Genomic DNA, 22833 nt, shown 5'->3' with positions numbered 1-22833 from the left:
GTAGGGGTCTCCTGGTTCCAGTGAATACATTCTAGTTCACCAAAGAGTGTCATATGAGGTCTCAGGAAGAGCCTGTGTCATGCTGGGCATCAGTATCATTGTGAAACACGCGTACCGATGGTGTGGAAGACATCACTTATGTACACTGAAAATTATGTTCTTAACGGCTGTGGCTAGGGACTGGTTCCAGGAAAGGTAAGAAACAGGATTTCTGTCAGATAAGAAATTTTTATCTGCTTACGTGTTGGATACTTTCATGCTGGGTCTCCTCTCACCAGTCTGAACCGAATGCTAATGAAGGAGTATGAAAACTTCAGAAAGATAAAAATAACAGGAGGAAGTAAACAGTGGGGTGTGGAGGGGACCTACTTTGTGGTGCACATCAAAGATTTGATCGAGTATAGTTGGGAGGCAAAGAAGAGACCCTACCATCCTTCACATAAGTAGTAAATGGACAGTGAGTTTGCTTCATGGAAGAGGGGTCTCAGCCAGGCTTGGTTGAAAACTCTGGAGAGAAACTTGGGTGCGATAAGCTTCTTTAGACAGGAGGTAACTTGTTAGTTAAGTTTAGTCTCTAGAAGCATGTTATGATTTTGTTTTTATATGTAACCATTCATTTCCGATGTTCTTATTCGCTATCACTTGAATCTCTGTTCTTTGATAATAAACTTATCCTTGTTTTCACTATAAATGTATCTAAGTGCTGTGATAATCCTAAAATGAATCTTACAAGCTGGTACGTTGTGTTCCTTTGTGAACAGCTGGTCTGGTAATTCTGTGAGTGTCCAGTGGATAAGGGGCTGGATGCCACAGGAAATGCTCAGAGGTTGGTGCGTGCCTATTGCTGACCCAGATAGAGAAAGCAAGGCCTGTGGGGGCCTGGAAGGTAGTGTTTGTGTTGCCAGGAGGCTGGTGGCTTCAGTGAGTTGACCCATAGCAGGCACAGACAAGATTTCCTTATGCTAAGGGCAGGTGATGGTGAGGTGCCTCTCAACCCTGAGTACCTCTGCGGAGCATCACAGCCTCCTCTTTAGGAATACAGAAAGCTAGGATTTGCCATACTGCACCAGATCTTTAGTCTATAAGATCTGTTAACTTTCCTCTGAACTTGTCTAATGCTATGATTAATGCTTCACAGGAAGATGGAAAAACCCCCATAGTGTACATAGCCAGTTGTGAAATACTAACAGTGGGGACTGCAAATGGATGCCTTCCTGAATGGTCAGTATATGCCCTGAGGGGAGAGATTTAATTATCCTTATTTCAGCGTGATTCAATACAAATTTTTACATTGGCCATAAAAGTATCCAGTCTCTTTTAAAGTTCAGATACAGTTACTGACTTCCGTGACCTTGCTGGGACAGTGAATGGCTGAATCCAGTCTGTGTGAACTGGTATTTCCTTGTATTAATTCTACATGATCCGACGGCTAATTTCACTCAGAGACCCTTTGTTTTCATATTGTTGGACAGCCCCTCGCACCTGAACCAGAGCACAAAATCTGTGTATTCAGCACAAAATCAATTCACATTTCAAGTCATGAAACAGCTGTCTCTGGATTTAAAATATAGGTATTTTTATTGTCTTAAATAATACATACAGTAAAATGTATGTACACAGACACGCCCTAGCTCTGCTTGAGCTAGAACGCTAAAAATTAGTGTGTCCATGGCAGCACAGGCAGTGGCTTGGGTTAGCCACCCAAGTACAGTCTCACCTGCCACCCCGGTATGCACTCAGGTGGCTAGCCTGAGCCACCGCCTGGGCCACACAGCCACTCTGTTAGCATGTCTTGTCTACCTGACTTGGGAACACAGGTGCCGGCTTCCTGCAGGCCCCAGGGATGCTCAACCTCCCCCCCCCCCCCCCCACACCTGCATGCCGCGAAACAGCTGATTGCAGCGGGTGGGAGGCGCTGGGAGGAAGGGGGAGGAGTTGATCGGCGGGGGGGCCGCGGGCAGAGGAGAGGCGCTGAAGGAGGGGGGAGCTGGCAGAGTCGGCGCCTATGCTTGGGAAGCACATTCCCTGCTGCTGTGTACCCTTCCTGCACAGACCCACCTCTTAAGATGGTGCAGCATGTGCTCTCCTCAGTGAAAGCCTCCTTCCCTTGAGAGGGAACCATATCTCACCGTCCTGCTGTCCCGATGGGATAGCTAATAGCTGTTGTAGCACAGTCTTTGCGTAGAGGGTCAGGCATACTCCTGTCTTTGTCATGTGTCATTTGAGGTTCAGCTTCATCAATGAAAAGGTTATCAGCAGACAGTTGTTAGGCATTTCACTTTTCCCTAAACAAAGCTTGCTGTTTGGCCTGTCCTTGAATTTATCGGTATCTCTTAACATCAAACAACGTTAAGTTGTTTACTCATTCAGAAACATTTCTGTTCTGTGGTTCAGCTTGGTGTGAGGCTTATGCACTAGTTTTAATTCTAACAGGAGACCGTCCCCATTTGGTACAGTTAACATCGTGCCAGAAAAAAAGCCCACCACTTTTCTCCAGTGCAATCTGCAGCAACTCCTAATTGTACCAGGATTGCTTTGTACTGGTGGCTGGGAATGCAAGAGGTTGATAACAAGCATAGAGAAGGTAACAACTTTTGTGGATGTGATGGTGAACATGCAGAATTTTTTAAGGCATCTCCCAAAGCAAAAGCAAGTGGCCTTAAACAAAAATCAGAAACACTCTGCTGTGTCCAAAGGTCAGCCCGAGGGAGGCAAAACTATTGCCTCCATGAGAAGTTTTGTAATTAATGAGGAATGGGTATCTTTTCTTTTTTTAAGAGTACAGTTACCTGCACAAACTTGCCATGTCGTGCTAGTGTTGTCTTGTTTGTGAGGAATTAAGGGGACATTTGCGATTGCAGCAAATCTTGACCCCCTACGGAGCCCAACAGTGTGGCTCTGATGAGCTGGAGGAAGGGGCTCCTTGCAGAGAGAGCTTTAGAGATGGGACAGAGACATACATGGGCAGGAGTTTAGGCCAGGACTGGCAGACCAATTAATCCCACCATGAGAAGGCAGAGGTTGCTAGTGCTGACCTCTGATTCATGACATCTACCCTCCCATCTGTTACCAGATTTGCCTGTTACTTTGGGGTATGCTCATTTATTCGGGTTACTCTTCGGGGGGGGGGGTTCTGTAATTCTGTCAGTGTACTCCTTGTGTCACTTGTGTTCTCATATGGAGCTCTACTTCTGCACGTTCCCTCCCAATGGAGCTATCCTGCAGGACCTAGGTTCCCCAGGGCTGGGATCTTCCAGCCCCAGAATCAGATGAACACACACACAATAACAGAGCGCATCTGAGAGGACAGGTTCATCCGCACACTCAAGCTGACCCCTTATATGCCCCTGGACTCAGCAGGCTGGGTCGAGCAGCACTTCCAAGCTGCCACCCTCGTACACCCCAGGTTCAGCACGTCCCTATCCCCACTTTCACATTACAGTTGTTCTGGTAGTAACCCACTTGATGAGCAAACCCCAGAGGATTTTTGGACGCTGCAGGGATCTTTAGCTTAGGCATGAGGAGCGTTGCTGCAGAGCGAATGAGGAAGCCAAAAAACACCCACGAGGGGAAGACAGAGAGAAAAGCAACCAGCTTAACCATGGAAGTTATTTATTGCCAGGTAATAACCACAGGAGAGCCAAACAAACAAAACAGTTATAATATTAAATCTAACTTAAATTTGATTATAAAAGTCAGGTTTAGAAAACTGACTGATCACACAAGTCAGGGTCAGAAGGCTATACCTAGAGAGAGAAAGAGAGAGATGGGTTCTTACCACTCCATGAAGCTTGAGTCGATTGGTGGTGGCTGAGGTTCCGGAGTGCTGGAGACAGGCAGAGCCCCCAGCACGATCAGTCAGGAGAAGATGAAATCCCAATGGAACTGATGCAGATTTTGGATCCAGGCATCAGAGCACTTACCTGAGCAGGGGTAGGGGTTTTTGTAGGGAAAGAACAATGGTTCAAGGGAGAACACGAGATTTGTTTGTGGGTAAACTGATGGCTCAAGAGACTATACCAAAGTTTTTTTGTTCAGGCTAGACAATAGGAACTGATCATTTCTATGGGCGGTGTTCCTTCGAGGGAGCTCACAATGCAATTAGGCATCTTCAGTACTTTGGATACCAATAAAGGATTTATTACTAGAATTGGTCTGATAACTACTGAGCTGGGTGTGTGCAGGCATGGGTTCATTAACATCTGGAGCAGAGATTCCCCCATCATGCAGTGCTTTCCTGCTTTTCTGGTCCGATAGTTCAGTGCAGTTCTTGCCTTGGAATTTCTGTTCTCCATTCTGTATGCTAATGGAGATGCCTCTCTGTCCCATCTTCAATGCAGATGAGGCTAGGGGAGTTTCCTTAATCCTGTCACCCTTGTCCAGAGGGGTTTAGGTGCATCTCTCCCTACCTTTTCATTGCTTTTTGTAAACCTTTCTTCTGATTGGCTTTGGTTCAAGCAGAGGCTGGGGGAGCTGGGGGGAGGGGAGAAGGTCTTTTGTGCGTCAGACAGGCTGGGTACTGCGTCCTGGTTCCCCAATAACACAGAGCTGATTGGTAACACGCCCCCATCAGCTCTCACTGTATAGCCCTTGGATTTCAGTTCCTAACCAGCTCTAGCTAGCCCAGTGTGTAGAACTGTGACATGTGAGGCAGCAAGATGGTATTCCCCTCAGGCAGAGGAGGTCTCACAGGGGAAGTGGGGAAGTGTTGTCCAGCAAATAACCACAATACTATGGAGTTGTGTTACAACATTGTCTTGTTGCTCGGTTCCAAGTAGTATGGAATAGAGAATGAAGCATTCCTTTTTTTCTCCCTTTACCTATTAGGTTTGGTGTGTTGTAATTGCGCAATGAAAATCCTAGCCTAAAATCTGGTTTTACAAGCATAATTGTCCCTCAGAGTTTGTGTGTGATACATATATTGGCTTGTAGCAGTAGCATTATATAAGCGATCCCAATACCAACACAAGAAAGAGGGGAAAAAAAACTTTAGAGAAAAATAAAAGGATTCATTAGGATTTTTTTTCCTCCTATGGACACCTATGTGACGGATTGGATCACAGAAACCCCTTTGGGACTGGCAACTGGTGAACTGAGACTACCCCAAGCCCATTTCCCCTGCCAGCTTGGGACTCTAGAACCTTGCCTTGTTTGAGCCAGACACGCTTGACTGCTGCAAACACAGACCAAGGTCTGAACCATGTCCCCTAAAAGCTGCAGGCTTACCTGAAAACAGCTTAAGCAGTGTTCCTGTCTCCAGCACCCAAATACCCAGTTCCCAATGGGATCCAAACCCCAAATAAATCCGTCTTACTCTGTGTAAAGCTTATACAGGGTAAACTCATAAATTGTTCACCCTCTATAACACTGATAGGGAGATATGCACAGCTGTTTGCCCACTCCCCCCAGGTATTAATACATACTCTGGGTTAATTAATAAGTAAAAAGTGATTTTATTAAATACAAAAAGTAGGATTTAAGTGGTTCCAAGTAATAACAGACAGAACAAAGTGAATTACCAAGCAAAATAAAATAAAACACGCAAGTCTAAGCCTAATACAGTAAGAAAACTGAATACAGATAAAATCTCATCCTCAGAGATGTTTCAATAAGCTTCTATCATAGACTGGACGCCTTCCTAGTCTGGGCTCAATCCTTTCCCCTGGTACAGTCCTTGTTCCAGCTCAGGTGGTAGCTAGGGGATTTCTCATGATGGCTGCCTCCCTTGTTCTGTTCCACCCACTTATATATCTTTTGCATAAGGCTGGAATCCTTTGTCCCTCTGGGTTCCCACCCCTCCTTCTCAGTGGAAAAGCACCAGGTTAAAGATGGATTCCAGTTCAGGTTACATGATTACATGTCCTGTGAGACCCCAAGCCTTCATTTCTCGCAGCCTGACTCACAGGAAGGCCTGCCTGCAAACAGAGCCATCCACAGTCAATTGTCCTGGTTGATGGGAGCCATCAAGATTCCAAACCACCATTAATGGCCCACAGTTTGCATAACTACAACTGGACCTCAGAGTTATATTTCATATTTCTAGTTTCAGATACAAGTGATACATTTATACAAATAGGATGACCACACACAGTAGATTATAAGCTTGGTAATGATACTTTACAAGAGACCTTTTGCATGAAGCATATTCCAGTTACAATTATATTCACACTTATTAGCATATTTTCATAAAATCATATAGAGTGCAACGTCACAACCTGAACAATAGTTTTTTTTATTTGGAAAGCCTCAAGATATCAAAGCATTTATAAGTCATGGTGTTACAGACCAAGGAGTGTGAACAGCTCTAAAAATTCAGTCTGACACATAGTGTCTTGTTTGTTTTGCAGACTTGCCAAAAGGCTCTCTTTCCATTACTTTTTCTAGCATTGTGTGAGGCAGATTCTACAGATTAAATGTCTGGCAGAAATATTCTGTGGCGGTATTGGTCATGAACAAAAGAACAGCCATACTGGGTCAGACCAAGGGTCCATCTAGCCCAGTATACTATGGTCCATCAATGGTCAATGCCAGGTGCTTCAGAGAGAATGAACAGAATAGGCAATCATTGAATGATCCATCCCGTCATCCACTCCCAGCTTCTGGCAATCAGAGGCTGGGGATACCCAGAGCATGGGGTTGCATCCCTGACCATCTTGGCTAATAACCACAGATGGACTAGCCTTAATGAACTTATCTAATTCTTTTTGAACCCAGTTGTAGTTTTGGCCTTCACATCCTCCCCTGGCAATGAGTTCCACAGATTGACTGTGCACTGTGTGAAGTATGTCCTTTTATTTGTTTTAAACCTGCTGCCGATTAATTCATTGGGTTGCCCCTGGTTCTTATGTTATATGAAGGAGTAAATAACACTTCCTTATTCGCTTTCTCCACACCATTCACAATTTTATAGACCTCTATCATATCCCCTCTTAGTTGTCTCTTTTCTAAGCTAAAAAATCCCAGTCTTTTAATCTCTCCTCATACAGAAACTGTTCCATACCCGTAATCATTTTTGTTGCCCTTCTCTGTATCTTTTCCAATTCTAATATATATTTTTTGAGATGGGGCGACCAGAACTGCACGCAGTATTCAAGATGTGGGCATACTGTAGATTTATATAGTGTCATTATGATATTTTCTAGTGGTTCCTAACATTGTTAGCTTTTTTGGCTGCCACTGCACATTGAGCAGATGTTTTCAGAGAACTATCCACAATGACTCCAGGATCTCTTTTTTTTTTGACTGGTAACAGCAAATTTAGATGCCATCATTTTGTATGTATAGTTAGGATTATGTTTTCCAATGTGCATTAATTTGCATTTATCAACATTGAATTTCATCTTCCATTTTGTTGCCCAGTCACCCAGTTTTGTGAGATCCCTTGGTAACTCTTCACAGTTTGCTTTGGACTTAACTATCTTGAGTAGTTTTGCATTGTCTGCAAATTTTGCCACCTCACTATTTATCCCTTTTACAGATCATTTATGAATATGCTGAACAGCAGTGGTCCCAGTACACATCTCTGGGGGACCCCATTATTAACTTCTCTCCATTCTGAAAACTGACCATTTATTCCTACTCTTTGTTTCCTGTGTTTTAAGCAGTTACTCATCCATGAGGGGACCTTCCCTCTTATCCCATGATTGCTTACTCATTCGAGGCCCTTCCTTCTTATCCCATGACTGCTCTTGTACTTAAATCAGTTTGCCTACAATTTGTTAAGGGCATAAGGGGAACTTTCTGCTACTTCCTGGCCTTGGATCACTACTCCCATATCTAGCATGGCATGTGAGTCTGCTCTGTTTACACACACATTTATTTATTCATTTATTCCTTATTTATTACAGTGTTATAGTAGAATTGTTTACATCTTCGAGAGTGTAATTCCTGCTGCCTCTAACATGGAGCTGTACCTTAAAGTTACAACCGAGCCTTGTAGTTTGCACAGAATAACGTGTGTGTGTGTGTGTGTGTGTGTGTGTGTTCACACATAAATGTTGAATAACAACAACTCCATTCAAGTCACAGCGGCAGAAAAGCTCTCTATTCAAATACTAAAATAATAAAAATAATTTATGATTTTATTAATTGCATGGAATTTTCTGCTGCTGTGACTTGAATGGAGTTGTTGTTTAACATTTATACTGTGGTAACACCTAAAGGCCACAGTCAAGTTGGTCCTCATTGTGCTAGGCCCTGTACAAACATAAAACCAATGACAACAGACCCCACAGCCTCAGGAAAGTGAAGGCTAGGAGTGCCAGCTTTCAAAGAAAAATACACTTGCCACATTAAGAAAAAATATTGCCACTGAGAGGTCATTTCTTCTTCCCTTGATGAGTTTAGTGGCTAATTAAGTGTGTTTATTTTATAATGCTCTGATTCTAGTTTTAACTATGATTTTTCATGAGGAGCCCCTTTGAAACCCACTGGCTGTCTGGGTAAGCAAGAGGCTTGTTGCATTTGTCATGATTGGAGCATCAGGCCCATGTCCTCTTGCTCTTTGAAGTACAGCAGAGCAAATTCTGTTCTATTTAAGGCTTATAATAATGGTAAATCCTTTATATTTCATTCAGTCATCAATGTTTATAGCTTTCAAAGCAGCACAACCAAATGATCTCTATATCAGCTCCTATATACATACATCTCCTTGTGCAACATAAACTATAGTAGCATCAGGGATATCTGGATAAATAAGGCATTCCACGTTGTCAAAAAAGTATCCAACAGACTTATTGAACTGGAGTCCTCACACCCCAGTGCTGGCTTCAGACACCCCCCATATCTCCCAGAAGGACACACAGTTTCACTTTTTGTTTCCTCCAGTCACCCTCAAACCAGTCCAACCTGCAGTATGGAGCTGCTAAGAGCCAGATTCTAAGGCTCATACTTCAATGCACACAGCCCCACTGATTTCAGTAGAAAATTGCTACCGCATGAGGAGCGGTGGCAAAATCTGGCTGTAAAGGTGAAATCCTGGCCCCATTGACAAATGGGCCCTATTTACCCCTGGCAAAAGGCCTATTGACTTCAGGGAGGCCAGGATTTCACCCTAGGTGTGCAGCCTACAGGCTGTAAGTCAGAGACACTGAGCAAGTGCTATTTCAGTTAGTTTATTTGTTGCTGAAGTCACTCTGTCTCTGGTGCATGTGACATAAATGGTAGAACAGGGAAAGGTGACTCAGCCTGAGGTGCCTGTCTCTTCTCAGTTCATCTTAATCCCACCTTCCTCCTTTGTTTCCATAGCGTCTGTCCCATGCTGATGCAGGAACAAGGGTAAATGCTTCTTATGGTCATCTGTACCCTTATTTTATCTACTGTAGAAACTTAGATCAGGCCAGCTTCAGGCCTTCTCTTGTGCCTGTGCATACAAGCGGTGAAATGGTGGCCGAATGACGTGAAATTATACCAGCCTACAGTGGAAAATTGAAAGCCTGAGATTTCCCTTTTTATTGACCTCAGGCCTGCACCGGTGTACCTGGGTTTCTCTTTGCACTGACATCTCGGATACATTGACGGGTTTCATTTTACATAAGGAAAATAATAATGCTCTATGAGGCACCTCGCTATTCCCTGCCTTAGTGTGAGGAGGACTCAACCAGCCAGAGGCAACACAAGCGTTCCTCTCTCAGCCCTTGCAGACTTGGCTGCCTCTCTGCAGGTAAGCAATAGGTACACCCCAACGCCCCCCTTTCCCTCCCAGCATTCTGAGCATGCCCTGGAGTTTTTGGCTCCTGTTCCACTGGACACTCAGAGAATTTGCAGATCCACTACTTCCAAAGGACCAGTACACACCAGCTTACCAGTTACTCCTCAGGATCACCACTCTGCTCATCACACAGCACATAGATACATTTACCATAAAAAGAAGAATTTTGTTTAAAAAAGAAGTGAGATTTGAGAAGAAGCAAGTAGAATTAATGGAAACAAATGGTTACATATATAAAATAAAATTATAACATGTTTTCTAGAGCCTAAACTTACTTAGATAGTTATTGTCATGTCACATAGAGCAAGGGATAGCTCAGTGGTTTGAGCATTGGCCTGCTAAACCCAGGGTTGTGAGTTCAATCCTTGAGGGGGCCATTTAGGGATCTGGGACAAAAATGGGAGATTGGTCCTGCTTTGAGCAGGGGGTTGGACTAGATGACCTCCTGAGGTCCCTTCCAACCCTGATATTCTATGATTCTATGAAAAGCTTACCCAAATCCTTCCCGTGTATTACAGCCAGACTTGGCTGTGGTCTCACATTCACGAGATAAGTCACACTGTCCCCTTGCCTCTTCAGTGGAAAGATCCCCTGTCTCTTTGCAATCCCAGATATATCAAAACAGTCCTTCAGTCTTATTATTTGTAAACAGGACACCCTCTACTCATTGTTCTTTCCTGTGGCCTCCTTCTCTTGTTGATCTTACAGTCTTTTAATTTGTATCTGGCTCCACTTGCAGACAGGCTTACATTGTGGGACACAAAATGCAAAATATACAGTTGACCAGACAGAGAGAGAGAAGCATGTCCTATCCCCTGCCTGAACCTCCTGGTGACCTACTTTTAACTTCAAGGCTTTAAGAACTTAATTTCCAGTATAGCCTAACTTCATAAATATTACTGATACGTACATTTCATAATGACTAGGATGACCAGTGCATTCCTGGTTCTTGATAGAGACCTCATATGCCACCTAAACACCTGTGCCCTCTGTCAGTTGACACCAAGAAGTTCCTGGGTTTACATGCCCCCTTTAAAGGAATCCAGAGGATGGTAGGAATTGTCTCCTGTTGGAACAGGACCTCTCCATTGCTCGTCTACTGTCTATTTCATACCAGCCTGCAGCTGCATCACCACCAATGGTCCTGAGATTTTGGATAGTGTTCTGACAGCTGAAGAAATTCCTCAACAGTGAGAGTCACAGGCCAAAAGCCTGAAACTAGGTAGATATGAGTGCAATTATTATGATCCTTACGTATCAGATATGAGTGCAATTATTATAAACCTATTCATAACCAATTTCTGGAGACATCTATCATTCTCTCTCATAAATCAGAGAATCTCTATTAGATCACCTCGGAGTTATCTTATGCAGTGTTGTTGTAGCTGTGTTGGTCCCGGGATAGTAGAAACACAGGGTGGGTGAGGTAATATCTCTTTGATTGGACCAGCTTCTGTTGGTGAGAGAGACAAGCTTTCGAGCTTACACAGAGCTCTTCTTCAGGTCATTGTGAAATGACCTTCAGGGCCTGAAGAAGAGCTCTCTGTAAGCTCAAATGCCTGTCTCTCTCACCAAAAGAAGTTGGTCCAATCAAAGATATTAGCTCACCCACCGTGTTTGAGATATATTATTGTTATTCAGAACAGACAGGAGTGGCTGTAAAAATCAGCGTCCAGTCACCCCAAGGGGAGAACAGAAGGTTTAAACCTGCAAAATAAGCAGTTAAATCAACCGATTGTATCCAGTGCTAGTGCACTATAAAATATATTAAGGTCTTTTATGAAAGTGTACCCTGTTCTGTACTTGATGGTCGCTATCAGATATGTACACAGACTATGGTTATAAATGTATGTATTTGTGTATGTAGAAAACTGTACTTCTAATTTTTGGGGAAGCTTCAGCTCCACCTAGGGTGACCAGACGTCCCGATATTTAGTTGTTTGTCCTGCGTGCTGACAGATGTATGGTTGGGACGCCATTTGTCCTGATATTTTGGCTCGGGACTGGAGGAGTACACTGGTGAGAGGTCACCTGGGATCCCGGCGGTGCTTATTTGGGGCAACTCCCAGGAAACGGCGGGCAGCAGGACTCTGAGGCCCCTAGGCACGGGGCGACCAGGGCGAGGTCTCTGCTTGCTGCACCTACCACAAGCACTGGCTCCGTTGTGGCCAATGGGAGCTGCGGGTGCGGACAGGGCGCAGGACCCCCCTGGCTGACCCTGATCCTGGGGCGCTGCGTGCTACTCACGCCCCCAACTAAGTCCTGCCCCCACCTCTTCCAGCCAATGGCAGCTGGAGCCAGTGCTTGTGGCAGGTGCAGCATGTGGAATGGAGACTCCGCTGGCCGCTGCTGACCCTAGGAGCCAGAGGAACCTGCCAGGTGCTTCCCAGTGGGTGGGAACCGACCCCCAGGTAAGTGGCAGGGCTGCGGCTGGGGCCCTGTGCCCGCAGTTTGTGGCGGGGCTGCGGTCGGGAGCTGGGGCCGTATGTTTCTGACAGGGCTGGAGCGGGGGCCGTGTACCCCCGACCCATGGCAGGGCTGGGGCCCTGCGCCCCCAACCCGTGGCTTCCTCAGGCTTTGTATCCTCCTTCCCCCATAGCTCCAGTGGGGGGGGGGGTGAGTCTGTGGCTGTCCCCCCACCCCCATGTGTCCTGATATTTTGTTCTTGTCATCTGGTCACCTTAGCTCCACCTCACAGCAGGGTGGTGAAGCAGTCAAGAAGGGAGAAGCATCTTCCAAGCCAGATGTTTACACAAAGCCAACTTCAAGTACCCCTCCATTATCCAGCCTGGGAAATGACAGTGAGGGACCATTAGAGTTAATGTGAAGACATTGACTCAGCTGGGAATTTCCTCACATTTCATACCTATAGTGACTGAAGAAAAATACTGCAACCCCTTTTAAAATGGAAGGGGTTTGAAGTGAAATCCATCCAGAAACTGAGGGACAGCCTCTAGGCGGGAGGCTGTGTGTGAATATTGGGTTCCCTCCTTTTGACAGGAGGTACGCTGGGAAACTGTGCAAAGGCAATAGTTAACTTGTATTCGAAAAAAAGGATTTTATCTACTATGGAAGTGTAAAATCCAAGGATGCGACTTTTAGTTTGTGTGATTTGTATGTGTTTGCTTCCCTATATTATTTCATCTTTGAATCTGTGGTTTTTCTATTAAATAAACTTTTGGTTTTTATTCTGGTGTGTAAACTGTGTGGAGTGTGGGGAGCACAAGTGACGTGATGACTGGGGGGGCTGGTTTCACGCCGTCAGTGGTGATGAACCAGAGGGGAACTGTCTGAGTGTCTGGTAGTTGAGAACTTGGGGAGCACAGATATGGGGAGACTTGGGACTACAAAGGCTGTTGGTGTCACCTTCCAAGGGGTAACTAGGCTGGTGGAAGCCAGAGTGAGACCTTGTGCTTGTGGGCACAATACTGATGTCAGGGATCTGAGCCATAGCAACACAGAATTAAGACACCTTAAGGTTACAGGACAGGCGGTGACAGAACCCCTGACAGGTCTGGGTGATTTCAAAAACATCACAGTGGCTTCATAGCAAAAGTTTTGGCAACAGAAATATGTAAATCCCTTTCCTCCCCAAGTAACAGGTGTTCCATATGTAATTGCTTCAAGAAAATCCATCCTGTCCCTCCTTTTAAGTCTGATTCCTGCATGACTTCTATCAGTTGCTGTCCCCAAGAACTAATATTTTTCCTGTGTTGTAAAAATATTTTTCTTTCAGCTCCTGTTTATACTTCCTAACCTTTCCGGTCCAAATTTCCCATTTGGATGTGTGTGTTTGGCACCTGTCCAAGTCAGTGGGAGTCCTGCATGGACACATGAGTGCAGAATTCAGCATTGAGAGATTTTGTCCAAAATTAAACCATACTACTTTTGAGCATTGTTGTGGATATATTTATCCTGGGGAGCAGACATGCAGTATGTGTTGACATTAACTGCAGTTAGAAGTTTGAGCTGCCCTAATAGATTTTAATTCCATTGCTAGTACTTCCTGTCTTTTACAGTCTCTGTTTCCTATTCATCTCAAGGAGAAATAATTAATTTGTCTTTTAGTCATCTATGATATCCTACCGTCATGTAGAAAATAACTTTCCAGTGATTGCAATTACCTTCCTTTGGTTAATTTCCTTGATGATCAGCTGACACATCTTTTCAGTCTTTATTTTTTTTTAATTGTTTTCATCTAGTAAAAGGTTTTGCAGTCTGTCATTCTTTGTTATTTATACACTATTCTAACTTGGCTTTCTACTACAAATTAGCTGGAAAGGTTGCTGTGCCCTTCTTTCATTTTCATTTTGTTCTTTTTTTTCTTCTCTAGATCACAAAGTCCACCAGGGAAGGATCTATACAGGAACGTCTCTTGCCACAACCAGAGTTGTCGGATGGAATTCCTCAGGTCAGCCTCCGATTAACTGACAGTAGTGCATGTTTGGAGGAAATGGATTTACCAGATGAAATCTCTTTCATTAACAGTGCTGCATTCTTCTCCAGGTTAGTGCTCCTTTCTTTTCATAAAATACATCTGTGGATGTGTTTATATTCGGAGTATTACTATATGGCCAGGACAGAAAGCAGGTGTGTAGCTTTGTATCAGTATTGTAAATGCTGCTGATGCTCAGATTTTAATCTTAAACCAGCCAGTTCCTTTTACATTAAATAGGGCCTGCATCATGTTACCATCTGCATGGAATAAAACATTATGCTACATGCCTAACTAAGCAAGGGGACCATAATTCATCCAGATTCCCAAATGCCCTGACGCTCTTTGAAATGCAGTTTAAGACATCCATGATTTAAGACTAATGTATTTCTAAGATACTAATTGGGAACTACGGAAAATATTCAAATATACTCTTAATAAGAGGATACATACCTAAGTCATTTTTATGATGTCTTCAATTTTATGTTTCATAGGCATGTGGGGGCAATTTTTAAGCACTCCTGTTGTGAGCCAGTGAAGAGGGGAAAAGGGTAGCTTAAAAATACTTTTAAAAAATAAAATTTCTCAGCCATACTGTAATAAAAGGGCATCAATTCATTTTTGCTTTTTTCACAGTTTATTACGTTAAGTTTAATATTGAAATAAATTTCACTAACTGGTAGAACTTAATCCCATATTGCTTTCTGTATATACCATTACCTGGCAATCCAGCTCTTTTCTTCATGTATACACATGTTCATGCACACATGTGCCTACTCTTATGGAACACTTGCACATAGGGCTGAATTATTAAAAACGTGCATGGTCCAAATGGAGTACTGTGTGCAAACAGATGTTCAGATGCATATATAAAAAGAACACACAAGTTTGTTCCCCATAAAAATTTGCATGCATATAAACCTGGCCTGTTTTGTAAAGGAATGTGGTTGAGAAAGCTGTTAAACATTTGAAACTGTGTTGAGAAATGTAGATGTGTTTCTGGAATAACTGAACACACAAACTGAAGGAAGGTTGCTCTTGCCGCAGGCTTCCTATGTGACTTTAGTTTTGTGACTTAATCTTTCTGTGTCTGAGATTCTCTGTTTGTAAAATGGGATAATAATACTTACTTGGCTTATAGGAAGGTTTTGAAGCTAAATTCATTAAAGTTTTTAAAGTCACCCTTGAATGGAAGGAAGTACAAAATATTAAAATAATTTTAAAAATGATCATTATGGTGCAGTGGTTTCTGAGGCTGCTGTGTCAAAGTGAGCACACTAAAGATGTGTGTGTATATGTACATTATATATTATATCTGTATGTGCACGTGCACACACAGGATGGACAATGCGCTGGGAATGAATGAGTTGTGTAGTGCGATGGTTCTCAACCAGGGGTACCCGTACACATAGGGTACGCAGAGGTCTTCCGGGGGTACATCAACTCATCTAGATATTTGCCTAGGTTTACAACAGGCGACATAAAAAAAACTAGCGAAGTCACTACAAACAGATATTCAGATGCACATGTACAAACTAATATTTCACACAGTGACTTGTTTATACTGCTCTATATACTGTACACTGAAATGTAAGTACAGTATTTATAGAAAAGTACAACCCCTGCCAATGAGTTCCACGGATTGACTGTGCATTGTGTGAAGAAGAACTTCCTTACGTTTGTTTTAAACATGCTGCCTATTAATTTAATTGGGTGACCCCTGGTTCTTGTGTTAAAATAACACGTCCTTATTCACTTTCTCTCCATACCGTTCACGATTTTATAGACCTCAATCATGTCCCCCCTCAGTCATCTCTTTTCCAAGCTGAACGGTCCCAGTCTTTTTAATCTCCCCTCATACGGAAGCTGTTCCACACCCCTAGTCATTCTTGTTGACCTTCTCTGTACTTTTTTCATTTGTAATATACTTTTTTTGAGATGGGGCGACCAGAACTGCACACAATCTTCAAGGTGTAGATATACCATGGATTTACATAGAAGCAATATGATACTTTGTCTCTTATTATCTGTCCCTTTCCTAAAGGTTCCTAATATTGTTAGTTTTTCTGACTGTCACTGCACCTTGAGCAGATGTTTTCAGAGAACTATCCTCCATGACTGTAAGATCTTTCTTGAATGGTAAGAGCATTTGGTGTTGGACCTTTTTCAAAGACTTTCTGAAAGTCCAAGTACACTGAATCCGCTGGATTATCCTTGTCCACATGCTTCCTGACTCTCTCAAAGAATGCTAATAGATTGGTGAGGCATGATTTCCCTTTATAAATTTAACTATGCAAAGTATTGTTTGCAGTCAAGGTATATTGCAGTGTATAAAATATGTATTTTATCCTTTCTGAAGTCCCTGCCCTGCACCATGTTGACTGTTGATATAGAGAACAATTTTATGTTGAGGTTGAAGTATTTCTGTACGTATAAAAAGAGATAATTTTGTCTTTCAAAATAGGTGGAGTACTGTTTGTACCAGCAGTCTGTGCCAGGTACCTAATATAGATGTTCTCTCAAGAATTACATCATCTTTAAAACTATGTGCTAAGGGCAAACTGCTTTGCATACAGTAGCAGAAAAACACAACTTTAAGCCAGGCCCTGTGGAAGAAGGGGTAAAGTGAATAAGCATGCGCGCACACACATTTTCCCAGGACTTCTCCCATTTTGAAAGTGCATGGGTATAAATGGCTGTCAGAGCTCTACCAGCTAGAAAAGAGGAACATGCTTAAGGCTCTGATCCAGCAAAGCACGTGCTTAACTTTAAGCACTGGTCCCACTGACTTCATTGGGATTAATTGTGCACTTAAAGTTTTGCGTGGCTTAAGTGCTTTGGATTGAGGTTCAAATGGACTTTTTGTTTCAGGAACAGAGTTTGTGAAGCTTATTCAGTCACAAAGGAGGAAAGGCCTCCTTCTGCCAAAGTCTCTAACATACAAGTTTGAAGCTACGTGTGCCCAAATATAACAGTAACAGAAAGCGTAAGGCTTTCTACAGCTCAAAGGTAAGAGTGAAAAATGCTTCCCACAGCCAAAGCCCAAGGTGGGAGTGTGTTGTGCTGAGCAGAGGTCCTTTCTGGATGCTGTTTATATTTCTGTAGAGTACCAGATGTTTGCTACCCATAGACTTGTTAGCATCTACCATCATGAATCCCCTGCCAATTAATAAGGCTTTGCTGCATATCGCTCATAGCCATTGCATATTGGGGCTGCATCCATTCTTGATCCTGGCAGCATTTTCAAGGACATCTGCCTGTACTGGGAGATTAACACCCTCCTTGCTAGACACAGCCATTACACACAGACTTACCTGGCTAAGAAGTGTTTTTCCAGGTACCTGCCTTATCACCAATTTACATATTCAGGTGGTGGGGGGAAAAATCTGCAGGGAAATTTGAAAGAAAAATTACATGCAGATTCCAGGACCTGAAACCTTAGAGCAAGCAGCCAGTCTGAAGTCACTTGGGGATCATAAACTGTACGCCAGCTTTTGGAGTGCTTTTCATCCATTCTCACCTTGTGTCATAGATCATAAACTCTTGTTTATGGCTGCAGTCTTAGCTGCCGTGAGATTTGCCAGCAGAACTACCGTGTAGTAGCTTTCCAACCTTTGAATGTTTTCAAAGGGAAGCTTGTTTACGTCAGCGTTTCTTTCACAAAGTAACTTATATTGCCTCTTGTCCTAATTCCTACCATCGTACTGGCTCATGTGTCGTTGAAACAAGGTGTGGGTTTGTGTACATAGCTGCACCCTGTTCTTAAGGATGATGTTTGTGTGTTCAAACCGTAAACTGCTGAGGTGTCACTACGTATATCTGTACGCTTTAAAATATGTACATAATATAAACACTTGGCTTTTCTTTTGCTCACTTGTGACTTTCTTTTTAGCAACTTTCCTTTGAAAGCAACACAAGCAAAAACTTGTCATTGTTCTGTGGTATGTGATGTGATAAGAACTTGATTACATAGTGCTGAGAGAACAAATCAAGCAGATCTGTTTTTTTTAGTTTATCTGGGCATTATATTTGGTACATATTTATTACCCAAACTAACAACTTCCCTTATCACACAAGAGCCTCTATAACAGATTTGCATAAGGGATCAGAGCCAAACAACAATCCCTGCCCTGTGAGCTCTCCTGAATCTTGGAGAAAACTGCTGATTTCTCAACAATGGAGCAAAGATTTAGGGTGAGGTTGATTATAGAGAGTGGTAAGTTCTTTGGGACAAGGAATATCTTCCTATATGTCTGCATAGTGTCTAGCATCTTTGTGGGGCTGTAGTAATATCCTTAATAAATAATGGCTCAGTGAGGTACTATTTTTCATTTAATCGAGATTTGTTTTCTCTGTGTCTGCCTCTCTCTGTGCTTTAGGCTCTGCTGAGTTAGTTTTTTCCAAGCTGACTCACTTAATCTTGAGAGTACATTTCTCTCTACCCTCATATGCAATCAGTTCCCTTCTTTCTTGCATTGTGAGATGCTGGCAGTATGAACTGTTACATAATGAGTTTTCAAGAAATACATTCTCCCAAGGCACAAGCAACAAAGACTTTTGCGATTTATGTTTTTGTTCAGCTTAGGTGATTGTGATCTAGGAGCTGGTTGTGGTCTGAACTTTCACTTTGTTGTCCCTTGGCCATCTATAATCAGGTCACATTGTCAATTAAAATAACATGTGAACACATTATTTCTCCTCCAGTAATTCACCTGGTTTGATTGCAAAAAAAAAATAAAAAATTCAGATGCCCCCCTCTTCATCAGCCCAGGACAGGTAAATTGCTACCTCTTTGGGCTTAGAGTCTATATGCTATAATCAAAACACCTTATTATCAGTCCATGTGGGCATTGGCACCTTCTTGTTTCTAGCAATCAAGTTTTTGTCTCTTTGCCTAGAATTTCTCTGGTGACACAGTGGTGGCTGGAGAGCTGAAGAGCATTCTAAATCTTGTGGTCTGAACAGTGCATCGTAAGTAGAGGTTCAACCAGTGGAAACAGCAAGAGTTCTTGATGGGACAAAGAACTAACAGCTTACATGTGAGAGAGAGGTCTATCACTAGCTGTACGTGTGAGACTGCATTTGATTGACTCATCTTTTTAGTGGCTGATCTGGAAAAAAGATACTTCTTTCATTTTGTGTGCAAAGGGACTTTCTTTCCTATGTGTGGAAACTATTCTGGGGACTCAAGGACTATAAGGGTATGTCTACACTGCAGTTAGACACTGGCTGACCTGTGCCAGCTGACTCGGGCTGGGGCTGCAAGGCTGTTTAATTGCAGTGTAGACTTCCAGGCTCAGACTGAAGCCTGGGCCCTCGGACCCTGTGAGGTCCCATAGCTCAGGCTATAGCCCAAGTCGATGCTGCAATGAAATAGTCTTGCAGCTTCAGACACAGTAGCCCAAGTCGGCTGTCACATGCCAGCTGCGGCTTGTTGTTTGCAGTGTACATGTCGCCTCAGTGGCCCCAACGAGCACGTCATTCTAAGAATGATTCTTTATCCCAGTTGAGGCATAAAGAGAAATCTGAAATGAAACTCTTTCCAGACTTCAGCCTTTTCCTCACTGAATGGGAGGATTGTTCAGTACTTCCTGCTTTTCCCTGGTGGAGAAAGACTTTTCTTCTCATGAGGCCAGTGAGAACTCCTTACTCTGGTGCCTGGGGAGTCAGATGGAGTAGTCATGCTACATTTCGCCTTAAGCGAATTGGACTGCACTCCTCCTCGAAGAGTTTGGAGGCCTTTTCAAGCAGGAGATGTCAATGGCTCTTGCACAGAAGAACAGGCAGTACTCAAATGGCTGATGAAGTTTCAGCCTATCCTTGAAAAGTCAGTTGATTTTTAACCCTGACACCTAGATGTACATCTCTGCACATCCCCAGCAGTTCATCATAAACAGATAAAATTGACAGTTCAGAGCACTGACCATTTAATGTTTAATACTCGAGAATCAGTGGATCCTTTTCTCTTTTATTCTTGGTGTTTTCCCTCATGTGCCGGTAGCATTGTTCAGTGCTGAAGATCAGTGTAGCAGGCAGGGCCGGCTCCAGGCACCAGCTTTGCAAGCAGGTGCTTTGGGCGGCATTCAGAATGGGGCGGCAGTCCATGTCCCGCGGCGGCAATTTGGTGGCAGCTCCGCCGCTCTTCCCGCCATGGCAGCTTTTGAGCAGCAGCTCTGCCACTCTTCCGGGCGCAGTGACTGCTTGGGGCGGCAAAATTGGTAGGGCCGCCCCAGTAGCAGGATTCCTTTTCAGACATGAATACACCAGGTATTTTTGCATTTGAAGTTTTGTGATTTTTCTTCCTGTTGTGCTTTCCAGAGAGCATCTTCCCTGGCCATCTCCGGGAAAAACTAGTATAAAAGGTCCCAGTTCTGAATCAGAATCATGTATTTACTTGTGCACTTTCCCCAGTTCAGCTGCAAGAAATGTGGTGTGGAATGCTGTGTGCAGTGTAGTGTTTGCTGAAGGAGTTCAGCTATGATTTCCCATGACAAAGAGATATTTTTAATCAAGGTAGTCAGCTGGATGTCTAGTGAAGAGAGGGGTTACAAGGGTAGGCTTGTCACTTGGTGCTCCTGTCATTTTGCTTGTACACCGGACTCTCGCTAGAATGCGCGTCTATATAACGCGAATTTGGATATAACGCGGTCGCAGCTATCGATCCCAAACTTAAGTACTGTACAGTACAATTTTTTTGAGTATAGACACGATAAATCAACCGCTGAGCGCTCTCCTGTCGACTCTAGTACTCCACCAGAACGAGAAGCACAAGCACAATCGATGGGAAAGCATCAGCTATTCACGCTTGATCAAGGTGTTATCGCCATTTTTAAGCAGCACTATTGATGGACGTTGATACGACAAATGATAGAAAGCGAGTTGTCTGTCACCGATTTTCTGAAGAAGTTGACTATAAAAGACTTCTTTTACATTGGCGGCGATTCCTGGAATTTATTATGCGCTGAAACGATAAACCGCTGTTGGATGGTGGGATGAGAGAGTCGTTTGGCCACCCGCTCCTGGAAGAAAATGAAGTAAGCAGATCACAGTCTGATGAGGAATTCGACTTCGAGGGATTTACAGGCAGTACGACCAAACAACATTCCAGAAGCTGAAGAACTGGCCTTCGCCATGGAAGAAGAAGAGGAAGATGAAGTGGACGTCGTTCCAACGTCAGCTGCAACCGTAGCCAGCTTAGAGACTGCTTTGAGATGGTGTGAGACGCAAGATGTTGAGCCTATAAAAATTATGCAGCTACGTAGCCTTTTGCAGTTTGCTAAGCCGAAGCAGCAAGAAGCAAAAGCAACTCACTGACTTTTTTAAGAAAAACTAGACTAGTTTATTGTAATGTCTACTTTAAATCTCTAATAAAGCAACACTTCTTTTCTCGTTTGTTTCCTTCAAGTAGGAGTTTATTTTCTAAGGTTTTCTATACTTTATGGATGTGACATTTACTGTATACAGTAATTTCATTTTAACACGGTCCCCGCTATAACGCAGTACTTGGGATGGATCCCAAATCCCATGTTCCGGTCCGGTGTATCTGTAATCTGAGCATTTCAGTCCTGTAAAATCCTTCTCCTTCATGGCCTAAGGAAAAACAAATTTGTATTTGTATTTTTATTTTTTGTAAGTGATTTGGGTACTGAAAGGTCTGCTTACCCAGAAGTAGTGGAATCTGCACTTCGCTGCATTAGCAACCTGCCTCAAACTTGACTCAGAAGGAGCACTGGTTTAGGGGTCAAAAAGTAGTTTTGTCTCCATATCTGTTTGGTCCCTGGTCACTCTGCCAATTGTGGTAGCATGATTTGAGTGCTATGGTGCTGTGGATCACTGGGAAACTCCCAAATGTCCATCTGCTGTTAATGACTTTCAGTCATTAATGACTTGGCAGGAATCTGACTGGTGACCCACAGTCAAAAAGAAAAGGAGGACTTGTGGCACCTTAGAGACTAACAAATTTATTTGAGCCTAAGCTTTCGTGAGCTACAGACACGGCTGCTACTCCACAGTCAAAAGGTTCTGTTACCCCATTGCCAATTCACTGAGTCAGCCAGGCCTCTCATAATTTCTGTACTTCCTTATTTTATTTTACTCCCTCAGAATTTTAGGATCAAGTGGGGATGGATTCATAAAGCTGTGATTTGTAGTGAGTGAATGTTAAAATGATAAAATACATAGGTTAAGAAAAGAGTAGGGTACATACGGGTGCAGTGCTTAAATTATTCAGAAGTACAAAGGTTGGTTTGAAAGTAATACAATATACATAGTACATAATCAGCAATAACCCAAATAAGATTAATAAATGTAACAATACAATTTAGATATTAGCATCCAAGTATTCGGGTACATCACTCAGGGAAGAAGTTATACAGAGAGTTGGTTGTGGAAAGCAAATTGATGGCTGAGTGAAGATTGTCCCTCAGTAATTGAGAATTTACAAAATTGTATTTAGAAAATACAATCCGTCAGGGAAGTGTTTCAGTTACTTTCTCGACTGCACTTCTCACTGGCACTCCAGCTCATCTCTCCTAGTATTGCTGATATCCGATGATGTGTTTTAGTTAAATTACTGTTAGAAATTACCCAAACATAATTTGATTATTATTGCTGTGCATAGCGCACCATTAGTTTATGCAGCATTTCACAAACACAAACCAAAAGAAGTTCCCTGCTCCAAGATGCTTAC

General features: G+C 43.1%; 1 protein-coding gene across 1 annotated transcript in view; it reads left to right on the top strand.

Moving 5' to 3' along the window:
* Positions 1 to 22833, top strand: part of FAM13A (family with sequence similarity 13 member A) — a 186777-nt gene that overhangs the window by 60562 nt on the left and 103382 nt on the right. Inside the window, exon 7 of the mRNA XM_074950585.1 lies at positions 14043 to 14215. Within this exon, the coding sequence (XP_074806686.1) occupies positions 14043 to 14215 (173 nt within the window). The remainder of the gene's footprint in view (positions 1 to 14042; positions 14216 to 22833) is intronic.

This window comes from Natator depressus, chromosome 4, assembly GCF_965152275.1.
Source record: "Natator depressus isolate rNatDep1 chromosome 4, rNatDep2.hap1, whole genome shotgun sequence".
Classification (NCBI taxonomy): Eukaryota; Metazoa; Chordata; order Testudines; family Cheloniidae; genus Natator; species Natator depressus.
Note: the sequence above shows the minus strand (reverse complement) of the source record. Positions and strands in the feature narration are given on the sequence as shown.